The sequence below is a fragment of the Microplitis demolitor genome, chromosome 1 (genome assembly GCF_026212275.2).
Source record: "Microplitis demolitor isolate Queensland-Clemson2020A chromosome 1, iyMicDemo2.1a, whole genome shotgun sequence".
NCBI classification, from domain to species: domain Eukaryota; kingdom Metazoa; phylum Arthropoda; class Insecta; order Hymenoptera; family Braconidae; genus Microplitis; species Microplitis demolitor.
In genome coordinates, this window is record NC_068545.1 from 15,094,540 (window position 1) to 15,113,025 (window position 18,486).

Consider the following 18,486-nt stretch of genomic DNA (forward strand, 5'->3'; position numbering starts at 1 on the left):
ACTCAATTTGCGATTCTTATTTATACATTTTTTAATTTTACTCACATTATTCATAGTTTATTGAATTGATTATCTTTTTATGTGATGTGGTTTTCATTTAATTTTTAGGGAAAAATTATATAAAAACCTAAATTAATCATCTTGAAAAAAATTGTGTTCAAACTTAGAATATAACAGTTCTGAAATATATTTCTTACTAGGGACAAGTAGCTGAGCTCGATCTCATGATAAGTACCGAACTTCTCCCGTTGCTGCTGCCTAGTACGGATGACTTTCTCCTCCTCCATGTCTATGTTTTCTCCTTAGAAATTTTTTTCTTGGTTTATGCAACTTTTGTTTTTGTGCAACAATACAATGTTTCAAAGAAAATAATGGATCTCGCTCTAAAAAAAATTTTATTTAAGAAATATAAACTCTTGAAACAAGTGAAAAATTTTTGATTCAATCGTACAAATATGATATCGTGAGAAAAAAATTTTAAGATTATTATTTACTTGGTGCAAGTAAATTTTGATTTTTCGAGTCAAAAAAAAATCTCTTAAATCTAGAATATTTTTGTTGATTCAAGTTAACTGTTTTTTCGGTGCAGTAAATTTAATATTTGTCTTGTATTAAGATCTTCTATAGAGAGTTGTCTGTTGGTCTGCTCATAACCTTGGACGGTATGAATTATGGACTCTGAATATATAGACAATCCGAGTCTTCCAAGTATCTCCATCCAACAACAACCTGCTCTTTTTCAACTTTGATCGCCACTATGAGTTTTGCTGTCTCCTACTTAATGACTCGATACTAGTCATTCGTTTGTGTGTGTGTGTGTGTGTGTGTGTGTGTGTGTGTGTGTGTGTGTGTGTGTGTGTGTGTGTGTGTGTGTGTGTGCATCGTCCATGAGAGCTTTCTCCTCATAACCTCTATAACTTTTTTAACTAATGAAATAATTTAATTTGGTTGTTTTTTTGTCTATCAATCAATATAGTTATTTTTAACAATAATATTTACACAAGATATATAATTCTTTTTGATTGCATGGATATTGGAAATATACAATAATTGTTTATATTTGTGTATTGGATTATTGTATAAATTGCTTTTCAATCGCGCATGCTTAATTGTAAACTTATTAGAAGAAAGAAGGGAGGGGGAATTGCGTAAGTACCTATGGTCAGAACATTTTCTCTTCTCCCCTCTATCAACTAAAATGGGTATTCATTGAAATTCGACTGTACTTAATTGCCGAAAACAAATGCCTCTGTATCAGTACATTACAATGGCTCATTATTTTCATCTCAAAAAAAGTACTTACTAGATAAAACGTAGCAATGAGGTAGAGAACAAGGTGACTGTATATAATATGTATCATATTATGATACATTTGTGTATAAAACAATATCATCTGCATGGGGGAATCTGCGCGCTCAGCCCTGAGTAGCGCTCGCGCAATATAGTTGCCTCACTGTCCTCGAAACGGGAGTATTGAGCTTAGAGAAAGCACGTCCTATCCCTTGAGCTTTTGCTAGCATTCTTCGTCAATCGAATTCACGTCATTCTGCAATTTCGTCAAAAAATGAATTGCAAGTTTTTCTCCTATGGTTTTATGTGATTCTTATGACTCAGTCAATATTAAAATTTAAATAGTTGCAATAACTCGCAAGTGAATGATTCCGTTCAAGTGTTAACTGAAGTATGTATAACTTGTTCAATAAAAGAACATTCTAATCTTCTGATTATGATTGCAATCTTGTTCTGACTGAATTGAAAAGTGCTAACAAATTACATAGTTCTATAAAAACAAAAATTACTTTCATTTGATAAAATCTTATTCTTTTTTTTTTAGTTATTTTTTTGTAGTAGAACTAATGGTTCTGATTTCGGAAGTGGACTAAAATATTGTGAACAGAAATTTTAAGACTTAATACTTCTTATTATCATAATTATACATTGATGTTCTTTTGTGTTTTTATAAGCTATTTATTACTATTTTCTAGGAAATGATCATAAAAACGCTTCTATTGCGCGTGTAAAATACTGAACAGTTATTCTTAAATACTTAATGTATTTTTTTGTTTCAATGGTTCTAATTAAAGAACTGTTAAATGTAAGAAAGACTATTTGTCTAATAAAATATGCAAAATAAAATTGTGAGTGCAAATAATATCAGCTACTGGATATTTTAATACTCATAAATTTGATAAAATTAAGAAAAAATTTAATTTATTCAATATATATAAAACTTATGTTTAAAGAACAAGTTGAGCATACAACTATAATAGTAATGGAATAGTGAATCGAAAACTATATTCTTCATTTTAACTTTGCGTTGAAAATAATAAATAAAAATGTTATCAAGATAATATGTAAGCATGTGATAAATCTCGCGAATTTCAAGCGATGTCTGCCTCTCTTCCAATGTTCGTCTACTTTATGATTTATGTTGGTAGGTAACAGCACTCATCAATATTTATACATCTCAGATTGAGTTATTAGAATTTATAAAGAATTAGTATTAACATTTCGGATTTTTGTGAACGAAAATTGCAATAGTACAAGCAATAGACCATTTCATTTAATATTTTGTTGTATTATATAGTCTGAAAAATTTTGGGTGTAAAAATAATTCTCGAAGACTTTACACGGTCTGCTCGGTGTGAATTGAAGGTGTGAAATTTTCTTGGCGTTAAATATTAAGCGGTGTACTTTTAACACGATACACTAGTATATCATTATTATTATCATTGAAGTAGATTATTTAAAAATAAAAATTAAATCCTGGGTGTCGAAGTTATCAAGAGTTTTAAATAAATAACTTATACATTCACACTACCCAGGTAGGAATCGCCAAGGATGACTATAGGCCGAGCCTTGGCTCTGTTGTCCCTTGCCAAGCTTCGGCAGCTGACCATTAGCCTAAGCCACGGCCAGGGCTTGGCCCGATGGTTTGATTACGTTTAGCCAAGCCTTGGCAGCTAACTATTGGCCCAAGTCTAGGCCGAGGCTTGGTGCATTGTTTTCATTAAATTAAGCCGAGCCTTGGGTAGTGACCATTGGCCCGATAATTTAATTTTTGTTAAATCGAGCCTTGGCCGCTGACCATTGGCCGAAGGATCGGCCGAGGCTGCGCCCGATAGTTTAATTTTTGTCAAGCCGAGCCTTGGCAACTGACCATTGGCCAATGCCTCAACCTGGGTTAAATTTTTATTTAATATTCAAATTATCAACTTTATATATATATATATATATATATATATATATATATATATATATATGTATATAAAGAAGACCAGGGCATAACGGTCTACCGAGTATACGATTAATATCAATAATTTCCATTTGATTAGTTACTGCTGTGTACAAAACTTTGGTAAACATGAAATTTTTATTTTTGGCGGGCAAAATGGGGTATCCTTTAAAAAAGTTGGAAAAAAAAATTTCTGAAAGTTGATCGAATTTCATTAAATTCAAATTTTTTATATGTAATATACATGAAGATAAATAACATTTCACATCATTGGCTTAATAAATCGTTTCCCTTCGATTAGCTTAATTACTAATTGTTATTCAATAAAAAAAAAAAAAAACAATTTTAAATTTTTTATTTGCCATTATTTCGAACCCAAAAAACGTATTTTTTTATTTTTTAGATTACAGATTATTTAGCATTATTTCAAAAATTTTATCAATTAATAAATAAAATATTATTCTCGAATATTTTTAGTGGCTGAATTTGCCCCAGGTATAGAGAATCAGCCGAAAAATGGATAAATATATTAAATTTTTTTTAATTTGATGATAAAAATATGAATCATTTTTTCAGAATTTTTGGATGGTCCATTTTGCCCCAGGTGTCATGTGTAGGGCTAAAAATGCGCAAATATATCGGATTTATAGCAATTAGACGAAAAAAACAAATTTTTTTTTTTTTAATACTTTGGGAGTACTCCGTTTTGCCTACTCTACCCCCTTTTGCCCCCCCCCCCCTTTCTTAATAGTGCTACTTGATCTTACTCTTAATTTATTTATTTATATCAAATCATGGAATTACAAATTGATAAATATATTCCATTACTCAACAGACAATTTTAAGTTCATTAAAGAAAACTACATGTCACCTCATCTTTACGATCTAATATTATTGAATTAAATTGTATTTAAATAATTTAACAAGCAAAAAAATCATGATTATCTGGACATCAGATTTAGCACAGTGGATACCGTCCCGGCCTAGTAAACAGAAGGATCTCAGTTCAAACCTCGGTAGCGCCCAAATAGTTTTATTTGTAATTTCCCATTAATTCAGAAATTAGTTAATTACACTCCGATGTAATGCCGATAAAAATGTGATCAAACTTTTTTTTAATTATATTTATTCATTTAAATAATAATATTTTAGATCCAGCATTGGCCGAGGCTTGATTTTTTGTTTCCCAAGCCTTGGCCAAGGCTCGATTTTTCGTTTCCTAAGGCTTGTCCCAAGCCTGGTTTTTTTGTTTGCCAAGGCTTGGCGACATAGCTATCATCCTAGGCCTGGGCTAATCCTCGGCCCGATGTTTAGCCAAGGGTCGCGCCAAGGGTCGGAACTCTGGCATGACGACTGGCCAATGCCTGGTCCGAGCCTTGTCCAGTGGTCCCTTCCTACCAGGGTATCGGTGGTGTGAACGTTTTAATTCCAACAGTCCGAAATTTAACACCGTCCGTCATGTATTTTTTACACCAGCAGTATTGAAAATTTTAATGCTAAATCATTTACAGAACATTGCGGACTCAAAATTTTTTATAGTGTAGTCATACTTAATTTGATATTTTTTTCACCTTGATCGTATTTAAGTTTGTTTTTAAAATTTTTTTTCATTTTGTGTAATAGTTAAAATAGAAATAGTAACATATTTTTACTTAAACTAATTTAAAAATTCATCGTTATTTCTTATTGAAAAATTAAGTGTTTCTCGATTGTCAACGCAATAAAATCTCGCAGTCGTATTGATAGTTTCATAGTTAATGCCACAAAGTTTCTTGAAATCTATATATATTTGTAAATATATACTAGCTGTTACTCGCTTGCCTAAGTGGGCATTTTGTAATAACGTTAAAAAACTATATTTTATTTTAATTAGTCATATCGAAGTGCATTAACTTTGCAAATATGTTCGTCAATATTTTTACTCTTTTTCCCCTATTTATAGAAAAAAAATTTTAATCGGTAATAATGTAGGGTAAAAGTTAATTGTTATCACCACTGCTCATGCTATAAAAGCATCTATTACAATCAAAATTTGGCCATTGATTTTGTTACAGTGTAGATAATATCTGTTTTAACTTTTAAACCTGTAGGTCTCTTAGATAAGAAACGTGAAAATTTTCATTTCTGATACCCTCATGAACCCCTTTAAAAGTCAATTGAAAAAAAAATTAATGCCATTCATTTTTCCGTATCGCAGCTATTGTTTGTTTAAATTTTCAAGTCTAGAGGTCTTTTGGTTAAAAAAAGTAAAAATTTCTATGTCAGTCCGCATGAAAAAGCTTTATATGTGAAAACATATATGATAAAATTTATGAATATTATAATGTGATATATTGTACAACATATATGAAATAATATTAATATTTTTGCCGTATTAATATATGATAACATATTGAATAAACATATATTGCTAGAATATATTACCAATATATTTATCAGTATATGACTTTTTTATGTATGTTTTACATATATATTTAAATAAATTTTTTTTTATATTGATATATTATATTGAAAGTAGTATATTAATAAATATATAGTATTTTTTGTATTTGTTATATGTTTTCCAGTATATTGCAAAATATAGGATTTTCAGTATATTGTAAAATATATGGCACTTTTTTTTACTTTTCTTAGGTTATTGCGTTAGTTATTCAGTAAATGCAGGATCAATGAAAAGAAAAAAAAATAATCAACTTGACTTTTTTTTGTGAAATTGTGTAGAAATTGAAAAAGTATATTGAAAAAATAAAATTTTCAATATATTGTGAAAAATATAAGTTTTAATATATTGGAAAAATTTAATTCCAATATACTGCGAACCATATATTTAAACATATAAATTCTTTCTTATATAATCAATTATATAGAGACCATGTAACACTAATTATATGGGTCAAAATATATGGAAGTATATATCAAGTTTATTATATTATACTTATAAATTATATATATACTATCCATACATGGCAAGAATATATTGAGCATTATATGAGATAATAGATATAGAAAAATACACAACATTATATATGGGTAAATTTATTATTATAAATATATAATCCAATATAAGTCAAAAACATATATTTTTCAATATAGATATTTTTGCTGCTATATATTTATCACATATTCACCATATATTTTTTATATACTTTTAACAATGTATAGCTTTTCCATGCGGGAACGATCCCCACGAACTTCCGTAGTAAGAGTTGATTTCCTAAAAAATGTTTTGACCATTGGTTTTTTTGTAGTATAGCTAATATTTAATTTAAATTTTAAGTTAGTAGATCTCTTAATCGAAAAACGTGAAAATTTCGATGTTTTACGGTCCCAAAAACTCTGTAATAGTTGATTTTATAAAACACATTTGACTTATTGATTTTCTCGCATCGAAGCTAATATTCATGTTAAATTATTAGACAGTATGTCTTATGGTTGAAGAAATGTAAAAATATCCAGTTTTAAAATCTCATAAGCCCCCATAAGAGTCGACTTTTCAAAACAATTCACCTTTTTTTTCGTATCGTAGGTAATATGTTTACTTAAAATTTCGAATTCTAGGTCTTTTGTTCAAAAAACGTCCAAATTTTAATTTTGGATACTCCTGCAAATCCCTATGAAAGTCGAATTTTTAAAGAAAATTTACCTCATTAACTTCCTCGTATCATATAGGTATAATGTTTATTAGTAATTCCAATTCTGTAGATCTGTTGGCTATAAAACATTAAATTTTTAATTTTTTACGCTCTCACGGACCCCCTAATGAGTTGTTATTCTAAAAAAATGTACGCCATTGAATGTCAGGTAATATTCATTTAAAATTTCAAGTTTCTAGGGCTTTTGTCGGAAATCGTGAAAATTTCTCATTGGGAACAATGACTATGGAAATCTTGGGAAAGTTAATGATGATGAATGAATTTGTATACAACCGAATGATTTCAAGGTTCGATACAGAAAAGTTTGAATTTAAACGCCAATATTTTTTATTTTTTTCAAAAAGTTTTCGAAATCTAACGCACATCGCTATTTCAAAAGCCTGTGACTTGGTCAAAAATAAACTAAATGGCAATTTTTTTTTTTAATTTCATTGTTTTCAGGTGTAGTTTTAAAAAAAAAAATTAGAATAAGATTATTTTTAGAAATCTTCAATTTTTTTTCAACTTTTTTGAAAAAAATCCAAATTTTTTCGAGGATTACCACTTTCAATTAATTTTTTCGTCTTAATTTTTCAAATTCCGAAGTTGTCTATAAATCCTCAAAAATTTCCAGAGTGATCTTTTGTAAAATAAGCCAGACTAGGCAAAAAATTTTTTTTCCAATTGATAAAAAAAAAATAAAAGGAAAAATCCGGCCACTCTGGGATTGGCGGGGAAAATTGCAGAATTAATTGTAGTTTTTTTTTTGAGAAAATAAAAACAAAATAAAAAATGACGAACCTTATCAAAATAACGGTTTTTCTCATAAAAGCCGAAAATTTCATAGAGTTTATCATCTTAAAATTTTTTTGTATTTTTTTTAAAAAGTACATTCAAAGACAAAAATTTTAAAAAAAGTCCCAATTCGTCAATTTTTAAAGAAGCTATAGGGTAGAAAAGGAAAAAAAAATTTCAGCCAAATCGAAAGGGGTCGGGGTTAAAAGTAGTCGATTTGGCGTGGAATGCCACATATACAATCATATCTAATTATATATAACCAGATATGACAAAAAGTGAAAACAAAATGATTATATATAACTATACACGATCGGATATGATTATATAAAAAGATACATAATTATATCTAAAGTACCTGCACCCTGCTCAACAAATCCGATAGATTCTAATAGCTGTAAGTATAAGGCTCCTGGAAAAAAATTTTATATACAATTAAATATAATCATATATTATTATATAAAATTCTATATAATTTTATACAATTATATATGATTATATCTAATTTTTAGAAATTTTTTATGTTTAATTATATATAAAAATATATAATCATATACAAATATATAAAATTATATAAATTCATATATAGTCTTATATAACTATATATAATTATATTATTTTATGCATTATCTTATTTGTACATTCGGTCGAAAATTTTTTACATAATTTTATATAGTTATATAAAATTTGATATAATTGAAATTTAAGAAATTCTATCTAATGAGAATTTCTGAGTGAATATTATAACTGTGTGGGTGGAATCATAGCATTTTTTGAAATAATTTAGATATGATCAAATAATGTAAGATTATTCGGAATAACTGATTTTACAATGACTTATAAAATTTTATAAAGTCTATAAAATTTTTCTATTTATCGCATTTATAAATGCTATTAAGTATACAAATTTTTTCAAATTTCTTGGAAACACATTAACAACGCCAAAAGCAGGATGACAGCAAAAAGTTTCGAAGTTTCAACAATGAATAAAGTCATAAAAAACTGAGATATAAAATTAAAAAAATTTTAGTTAAGTTTAAAAAATTTTAACTTCTGATTTATTTAATTTACCAAAAGAAGTCTATCGCTCCGCTATTAGTGGGTATACCACTAATGGTCTCTTTCCTGTATGAACAATAATATAATTTACTATAATAATGCTATAATAACAGAATCAATCATTTATTTATGTCTTTAATTTTCTTAACTTCATTTGAATTCAAATAAATACAATTAATTTCTCTTGACAACTGTGTAATACAGCATTATAGATAAGAGCTTAAACTTCGATCCAGAAGGATCCGGGTCCGAGTTCATGAGTCGCCGGGAATTTTTTTTTTTTTTTCATGACAATTATTGTCTATATTACTTTATAACATTATATATAATTATATATTACTATATAAAATTAGATCAAACCAAAACTCATATCTAATTTTATCTAAGCATTTATATAAAATTTTATATAATTATATATAAATTTTTTTTCCCGGGTCCCTATAATTAACTATAGCACTCCTCATAGAACTCATTCACACGGAAAGATTAGAACCCGAGTGGTTACTGTTCTGCACCCGACTCAGTACGGTTCTAGAAAAAAATGAAAAGAAATTGAGTTAGCACCCGACTGAGTGATGTGCGCACACGACTCAGTCAGGTTCTGCACAGTAACCAGTGTGGCGCTGCACCACAATCGGAGCACAGTAACCAGTCTGGTGCCGCACATGAATGGCTCGGGTGCAGCACACGAATAAGTAATGTCTTGAGAATTCTCAGCCGAAGATTTTCGAGCACAAAATCATTTCACTTAATATAATCCCAAAAAATAGAATCGAACATATTTTAATTTATAATCTTTTAAATAGTTTAAACAATCTTTGATTATTTTGTTTCATTTACTTTTAATTTATGTTATTAATCTTAGGAACACTATAATTCCAATACCAATTTTTTTTTGTGATAATTAAATTGGCTGCAAATTATTTTACATTTTTTAATTACTTTCTTCTTTATTTCCCTTTTTTTTTTTTTTTTTTTATGCGTTTTAGATACTATGAGTGAAGTTGTTGAAGTTGATGAATCATTTATTCCGAAACGCTGGGTGTGAATTTGACATTTAAAAAGAAAAATAATATGATTTATTGTTTGCTTGTTAATAAAAAAATTAAACTATTTTTTAATAAAAACACAATTACATTTGATTATTCTCCTTTCTTTACTTCATACGTCAATCTATTTCTAACCTTGATCCAAAAAAGTACACGCTTCACAACGCTCATTTAATTTAAAAAAAAAAAAAATATGTCGTATTACGGGCTTCTCACATTAAAGCCCTTATATCTGTAATATTTGCATTATATGAAGAACAACAAATTAGATTAAAGTATTCCGAGGTATTTTCATTTAAGGTAACAAAAATACGGTGCAAGCTTATTAAAGACAAGTTGATTTTTTATTTATGTATGCAGAACACTACTCATTCGTGTGCGCACACGAACCATTCATGTGCGCACCCGAGCCATTCATGTGCGGCACCAGACTGGTTACTGTGCTCCGATTGTGGTGCAGCACCACACTGGATACTGTGCAGAACCTGACTGAGTCGTGTGCACACATCACTCAGTCGGGTGCTAACTCAATTTTCTTTCATTTTTTTCTAGAACCGTACTGAGTCGAGTGCAGAACAGTAACCACTCGGGTTCTAATCTTTCCGTGCATTCTTATAAAATCTCTATAGGAATTTATGAGAAACTATTGGATTCTATAAGATTTTCTAAACAGGGTATGATTTCTATGACTGTATTGAGTTATACGTAGTATTATATAATTGTGTCATATTAAGTATAACCATATCTGATCATGATCATATATAATCATACATGTCTATACATGAAAATGTAATTATTATCATTTCCAATTTTTATTGACAAAAGAAGTAAATAGTTCCGAAAAATTTCAATTATTGATCATTATGACACATAACTGTGATGATATAAATTAATTTTTTGATTTTATTAACTTTATTACTATAATTTATACGAGAAAAAATAATTGGATCTGATCATATATGATCATGAAAAATTATGTATAGTTATATATATCTAGATTCGGTCAATATTTGGATTTAGTTTTATCTAACCATTCAAATAGAATTATATATAATCAGATCCAACTATTTTTTTCTTGAGATAGGAAAGAATTTTCTCAGTGAGTTGTATAAAAACAAATTTAAAAAAAAGTAGTTGACTGCTCAGTGGGGAAATCGAACCCAGACATTTTTTCCAGGAACATAGATTGCTTATATGATTTATATTATTAATAGTATATTACTCGGCTTCGCCTCAGCCAACAATTACATGTGATCTGAGACATTTCTTACTTTACTTCCCAAGGAGTATATACTATTTTTCTCCTCGACGGAGGCGAAAAGCGGCAACTTCGTTTTGCACAGCGAGACGAAAGTTGACGCTTTTCGTCCGGAGATGAGAAAAAAAATTAAATCATTGAAAGAATTAGAATAACTATGAAGGGGGGCTAAAGGAACTCACCAGATGCTTACGTAATTTCTATCGTGATAATACGGTACTTCTACTTTATTAATATGGCATTTCTACGGAGTTCACACGACAATTCTACTGATTTAATATGGTGTTCATACGGAATTTATCCAGTAAAGGGTAAAAAAAATTATATATAATTATTAATGATAAATGGCTCTACATAATTATACAGATCTATGTATAAATATACTGATTTACAATGTATTATGTCACTCGTATATTTTTAAACATATAGAAAAGACTCTATAGACTTTTGATTAAAATATTTTTTTTTTAAAGTTTAAAAGCTCTTATATCTTTAAAGGTGTGTCTTTAAAGATATAAGAGCTTTTCCAACCCTTCAACTTGGAAAGTAAGTCTAGTGGCGCCATCTGTTGTCGAGTAGTTTAACTTCATTCATTGTCCAAAGTGGCGCCATCTGTTGTCGAATAGTTGAATTCCATTCATTGTACACAATATGGACTCAAAAGAACGATTATTTGGGGCGCGAAATTTAAAATTCCAATTTCAATAAAGTCTTAAATTACATTTGTTACTATAATAAAGTTATTAAATTTTGTGTATTTATACAGCAGTAGCTAACTTATATGATGGAGTTAAAGCGACATCATTTTAGTTATTCAAATTACTTTTGAAAACATTTTAAAATTTCGCGCCTTTACTGCATATGCTACAGCTGCAGCTCCTATTGTTACGGCGGACGATAATGTCGAGAACATTCTATTTAGAAGGTGTGAAAAAGAATGTATTCCCAAACTTTCTCGAATATTCTAGCGCCAACTTTCTCGAATATCCTAGAACCTAGCTTTCTGAATATATAAGAGCCCGGTGTCACCCGCCAGAGTTAGTTTGATTTGAATAGCGAAACAAGCGATTTCGAAACGAAAAAGAAAGAAGTTTGCAAGGGCAAACTTAAAAATATTGTGGCATCAACCTCAAAGAATCCTGCTTCTCTCACGGTCAGCTATATGTAGCTTACTCAAGAGTAGGAAGTTCGAAAAATTTATGTATATATATATACCCTGGACAATAAAATGAAAAATGTTGTTTATAAACAAGTAATGTAAATAATGAGAAAATGTAAATACATGTAAATATAGAAAATGTTTTCAAAATATTAGGTGTACAAAAAAGTTCTACCCGTTTTTTGTCAAAAAAAAATATATTTAAAAATTTTAAATAAAATACAAATTTTAATCAAAATAACCACCATCAGCATCTACTACCCTTTGCCAACGCTCAGGCAACTGATGGATCCCACGGCGATAAAAGGCTTGATCTTTTGTCGAAATGAAATCATCTATTGTTTTTTGCATTTCGTTTTCATTTTGTAAGTGTTTGTCAGCCAAGTAATTTTGCAATGAACGGAATAGGTGAAAATCACACGTTGCAAGGTCTGGTGAATACGCCGGGTGCGGTAAAACTTCCCACTGTAAATCATTTATAGTGTGGTGGACGATTGAACTTCTATGAGGCCTGGCGTTATCATGCTGCAGTATCACTGGTCGAGGTTTTTGTCCCGCAAATCGTCTTTTACTGTTGATTTCATCTGCTAATTTTTTTAATTGACAACTGTAGCGTTCTCCAGTAACGGTTTCTCCTGGTTTGAGTAACTCATAATATAGCACGCCCCACTCATCCCACCAAATACAAAGCAATATTTTTTTCCCAAAAACATTACGTTTTGGTGTTGATGTCGTTGGTTGTCCTGGGTCTACCCAATGTTTTCGACGTTTAGGATTCTCATAGTAAACCCACTTTTCGTCCCCTGTTACAAGTTTCCACAAAAAACTTTTTTTTTTTATGTCGTGAAAGCAACGACAGGCAGGTGTCAACTCGTCTCTCTCGTTGTTCTGGAGTTAATTCATGAGGTACCCATTTTCCTTCTTTTTGAATCTTACCTAAAGCATGTAATCTTTCAGAAATAGCTTGTTGAGTAACGTTTAACTTTTTCGCAAGTTCTTGTTGTGTTTGTGCAGAATCTTGATTCAGTAATTCTTCCAATTTCTCGTCACTGATTGTTGAAGGTCTTCCAGAGCGTGGTTTATCATTTAAATTAAAATCTCCGTTTGTGAATTTCCGAAACCATCTTCGACAAGTACTGTCATCAATAACACTGTCATTATAAGTTGCACAGATTATTCTTTGAGCTTCAGCAGCACTTTTTCCTTGATGAAATTCATATAAAAGACAATGGCGGATATGCTCATTACTTACTTCCATTTTTAACTTAATAAAAAAATATATATATCGAAGATTAATATATTAAAAGTTTGATGAATTTAAAGAGTACAAACAGCTGTGCATGTACATATACGTATTCATAGCTAACCTATAAATAGCTGTTAGATAACTCCATCTTTGAAAAACGGGTAGAACTTTTTTGTACACCTAATATATTTTTTACTTTTTACGTCATAGTATGTTTTTTTAATTCATCTACCACGTAATCTCATATCAACTCCCGAGCGAAGCCGAGTATCATAGCTAGTAGATTATAATTCAGTGTTTCCTTCTTTGTTAATTTTGCATGCATTTTCAAATTTCGCGGGAATAAGCACATATACAAGTTTTGATTAGGTGTGTTAGTGAATGCATATTATCGCTGGCTATTGGCTACAAAATCGTTTGCCATGCCTCTTAAGATCCGCTTTGAAAAGTTACACTACCCCCGAGAGTGTAAACTTTATTGAGCGTCTACTGTGAATTATTCATGGAAACATTGATAATAAATATTTTTGTCATTATGTAATATACTATATTACTATTGAAAAAGATACTTATCACTCTATCAAATGATGGAGGAGGGTACCACGGGCCAGAATAGTCTCAAGTTTAGAATTTAACAGTTCTGAAATTAATTTCTTGCCAGGGACACTACAAGCGGTTTGGCGCGATTTCGTGATAAGCTCCGAACTATTATCGCTGCTACTGCTAAGCACCAGTGACTTTCCTCTCCTCTATATATATCTTTTCTCCCAAGAAATTTTTTTCTCGGCTCGAACAACTCTTTTTTCTTGGTTGGAGCATACACTGTAAAACGAGCGGTCTTAAAAATGGACTCATTTTAACTCCCCGCCGTGTAAACATAAAATTAAACCGGTGTTGGAGAAGTAATTCAGCGGTGTTAAAATACCGGTATTAAACCAATGTAAATTCGGAGTAACTGGTATAAAAGTGGAGTAACACTGGTGTAAAAGTGGGGTAAACTACGCCCGCTTGGAGCATTAAGTTTTCAAAACTTACAAAACTCATAGAATATCTCCACACACACACTCAAGCACGCAAGCGCACACACACACTCAGGCTCACGAGCGCACACACGCACATACGCACTCAAGAACACGAGCACACACACTAGCGCACACACTCAAGCTACGAGCACACACACGCACGCTGACACGCGAGCGCACACGTGCACCCACACTCAAAGTCACGAGCATTTTTTGTATCAAGAATATTTTTCTTGGTTCAAGCTAACTATATTTTCTGTGTTGAGAAACTAAAATTTAAAATACGCGGGCCGGTTTTCATAAAGTACAAATAAAAAACCTTATCAGCTAAAAAAAAACTTTTATGATAAAATACCCATACTACATGAACACTGCATATTTAACCATGATTAAGTTGAAGAAGTTTTATAATTTTTATATCATAAAATAATTCTAGTTATTAATATTGATCCAAAATGTATTTCAAAATTATCTGATGTTCTTGCGAATTATTACCTCATAGAAAAAACAGTTAACTCGAATAAAAGAAAAAATTCTGATTCAAGAAATTTTGTTTCAAGGATTCGAAAAACCAAAATTTTCTTGCACGATGTAAATAATTATATTGAAATTTTCATCTTGAATTAAAATTTTTTTCCTTAAGTCAACATATTTTTATGTTTAAATTGAAAAATTTTCAAGAGTTTATACTTTTTAATATGAAAGAAATTTTTTTGAAAGTGTTTTTTTCTTATAGTGAAAATAAACTGTATTTTTTTATTGAATAATTAAAAACAGAACATAGTAAAAAGATAAATCATTCAACAATGCAAGTAATAGTAAGACATATTGTATCTGTTATGGAATCTGATAATTGCTTGTGAATAAAACTGAAAAATATTAAAAATATTTTTCAGTTTGTGAAAGTGTGATGGCATAATCTCCATATGTATACAGCATGAACACCGCATAAATACGGTGCAAACATTATATGAATACCGTATAACTACCTGTGTAAATGAGGTATAGCAACCGCATAAATACGGTATAATAAACGTTTAATACAGCATAAAAACTATATAAATTGAGTATAATCATCGTACAAATACGGTATAACGAGAAAGTAAATACGGTATAAGCACAGTATAAATACGGTATAGTCTTAATATAAATTTTTTATCAACACAATATATTTACGGCATTCATACGGTAGTAAAATTTCACAACCATACCGCATTTATACCATGGGTATACCGTAATAAGGTGACACGCGTTAATATCCCCGGACAAAATATCCCCGAAAAAATATCCCCCGACAAAATATCACAATAGTTAAAAATTTCTATTAAAAATCATGTTGATAAATAAGTTTCAATGTAAATATATTATTGTTAGAATTTGAAATTTAAAGAATTGTATTAAAGTGATATCTATTGTTTCATTTACAACTATCCTTTGAAATAGTTTATTTCTATAAGGGCTTAAGATTTTCGGAAGTGTCCATTTGTAGCTAGCGGTGATCGGTTGTATGATGCGATATGATAAATACTATTGATCAAAATTGATTATTATTGTTTATTATCAGAATTTTTAATTATGGAGTCATTGGTATATTTCATTGAGAAAAATGATGTTAAAATTTATTAATTCACAGAATGGAAAATTATTGTTATTTTATTATGGTGTGGTTTACAGTAGAAAGAAATTAAATAAAAATTCAATTACATGGTTATGCACTACGCAAAATTGTAAGGCTATAAATCATACTGATTCTGAAGAACCCCGCGATAGAAAAAAGACCATTGTTCCCATTATTAATCCCCAAAGTCGTGGAGGTTTTGTTCTGAATGATGAGTATAAATATACTGACGGAGGCGAATTATTTTTATTGCACGACAGTGGCGGCAACAAAAATAGATGTTTGGTTTTTACAACTCAAAAAAATTTGAATTATTTAACTTGTGAACAGCGCCCTGCTTAAAAAATCTCATAAGATCCGATAGCTTCTTATAAATTCTCATAGGAATTTTATAAGAATCAATGAGTTCTATGGGAAGCGGGAGTCCTCTTCTCATAGAACTTACTGAATTTTATGAGATTGTATAGGAGGTATTTAAAAAAATTATTTTCTCATAGATTCTGATAAGGGATTCTTTATAAGAATCTATCGAAAAATACAAATGTTTATAAAAAAAGAGTTTTTATAAGGTTGGATGGGATAAGATATTCACGGGATTTATAGGGATCTATAAGAAAATAATAAAATTTACAAAATTTCTATTCAGTTGAGAATGTATGAGGAAATGATTTAGTCACTAACAAATGGAATCTATGAGAAAATAATAAAATTAGCAAAATTTTTGTTTCAATGAGAACGTATGAGGAAATCATTCCGTCAGTAATGATGGGATTCTATGAAAAAATAATAAAATTGACAAAATTTCTATTTGGATGAGAATGTATAAGGAAATGATCTTGTCACTTACAACTGGAATCTATGAGAAAATAATAAAATTAGCAAAAGTTTTGTTTTAATGAGAATGTATGAGGAAATGATTCTGTCACTAATAATTAGATCCAATAAAAATATAATAAAATTTATAAACTTCCCGTTTGTATGAGAACGTATCCGAAAATATTTTTATCAGTCACAGTTTGATTCTAAAAGAAAATAATAAAATTTACAAAATTTCTGTTTTAATAAGAACGCATGAGAAAATGATCCTGTCATTAATAATTGAATTTTATCCCTCGCGGTTTTGAGAATGCCGTAAATTTACCGTAATAATTTGGTATTAATATGGTTATATTGGCCAGTTTTTTTCCTGTAGTTATGCCATATACTTTCTGTACTTATGCTGTAAAGTTACTACAGTGCTGCAAAAAAACTATAACAATACCGAACTTTTACCAAAAAAATGCTGTAAAAAAACTGTAAAAATACCGAACATTTACCAATAAAATGCTGTATAAAAACTATCATACGATAATGTTATAATAATGAAATCGTTGTTTTTGTGATAATAATACTGTCAGTATCCTGCAATTTTGCCAGATTTACGCTGATGAAATAGAAAATTGTAAAAAATATGGTTTTATTTTTTGTTCGCTTCTGCATTTAACATCATCGAAAATGTGCAAAATGTAATATTTTTTATTTTATTTTATTGGTTCACACAATTCTTACTTAAACAAAAAAATGTAAGTGAAAATAACTATCTGTGAAAATTGATGTTTTCAATTTTCTAAAGTTCGTTTGTATTCATCTAAATACAATTACTAACATCTTTCAAGTAAGTTATTTGGCACAATGGCTACCAGATCAGACTTTGAATAATTAGGTCTCGGGATCGAGTCCACGAATAGACGGGAGTTTTTTTTTTTTTTTTTGTGACAGTTATTGCATATAACTTTATAAGGTTATATAATTATATAAAATAAGATATAACTACATAAAATTTTATACAATTATGTATAAATTTTTTTCTGGGTAGAACGGTTAGATGCTGCAAAAATGCCAAAAATACACTATAAATATGCTGTATAATTATGGTTTTAATGCTGTGAAAATACCGTATTTTTTCTGATTTATTGCCGTAAATATTCTGAATTTATTTCATAAATTTTTGGTAATAATACGGCAAAAAAACTAGCCAAAATAACTCGAGTAATACCATATTTATGCGATATTTATACCGTACAATTCCGGTATTATTTCGGTATTTCCAAAACCGCGAGGGATGAGAAAATAATAAAATTCATCGTATTCCCGTTTGTATGTTCAATGACTTGTTGTCTCATGTAAGTTACGGTATTTACGCATATAAACATATTAGTTTAGTCAACAAGTGCCTTTTTGACGAAAATCTGTCCAAGACCACCGAAAATTATGATTAAGGTCTGATTTGATTCGAAATGGCATCTATAAAAAAAAATTAAAGTGGAAATTTGGGCCTAGCAAAAATTGTAAGTTATTAACAATTTAGTAAAAAAAAAATTTTTTTGATTATTTTGTTTTTTTATTGCTAAAAGCTACTTAACAATAATTTTAA

At 29.6% G+C, this 18,486-nt stretch overlaps 1 protein-coding gene across 1 annotated transcript in view; it reads left to right on the forward strand.

Moving 5' to 3' along the window:
• The first annotated feature begins 2,236 nt into the window (after positions 1–2,236).
• LOC103573710 (zwei Ig domain protein zig-8) overlaps positions 2,237–18,486 on the forward strand; it is a 29,888-nt gene continuing 13,638 nt past the window's right edge. The window contains exon 1 of the mRNA XM_053737434.1: positions 2,237–2,434. Coding sequence (XP_053593409.1) covers positions 2,389–2,434 — 46 coding nt within the window. The 5' untranslated portion in view covers positions 2,237–2,388. The remainder of the gene's footprint in view (positions 2,435–18,486) is intronic.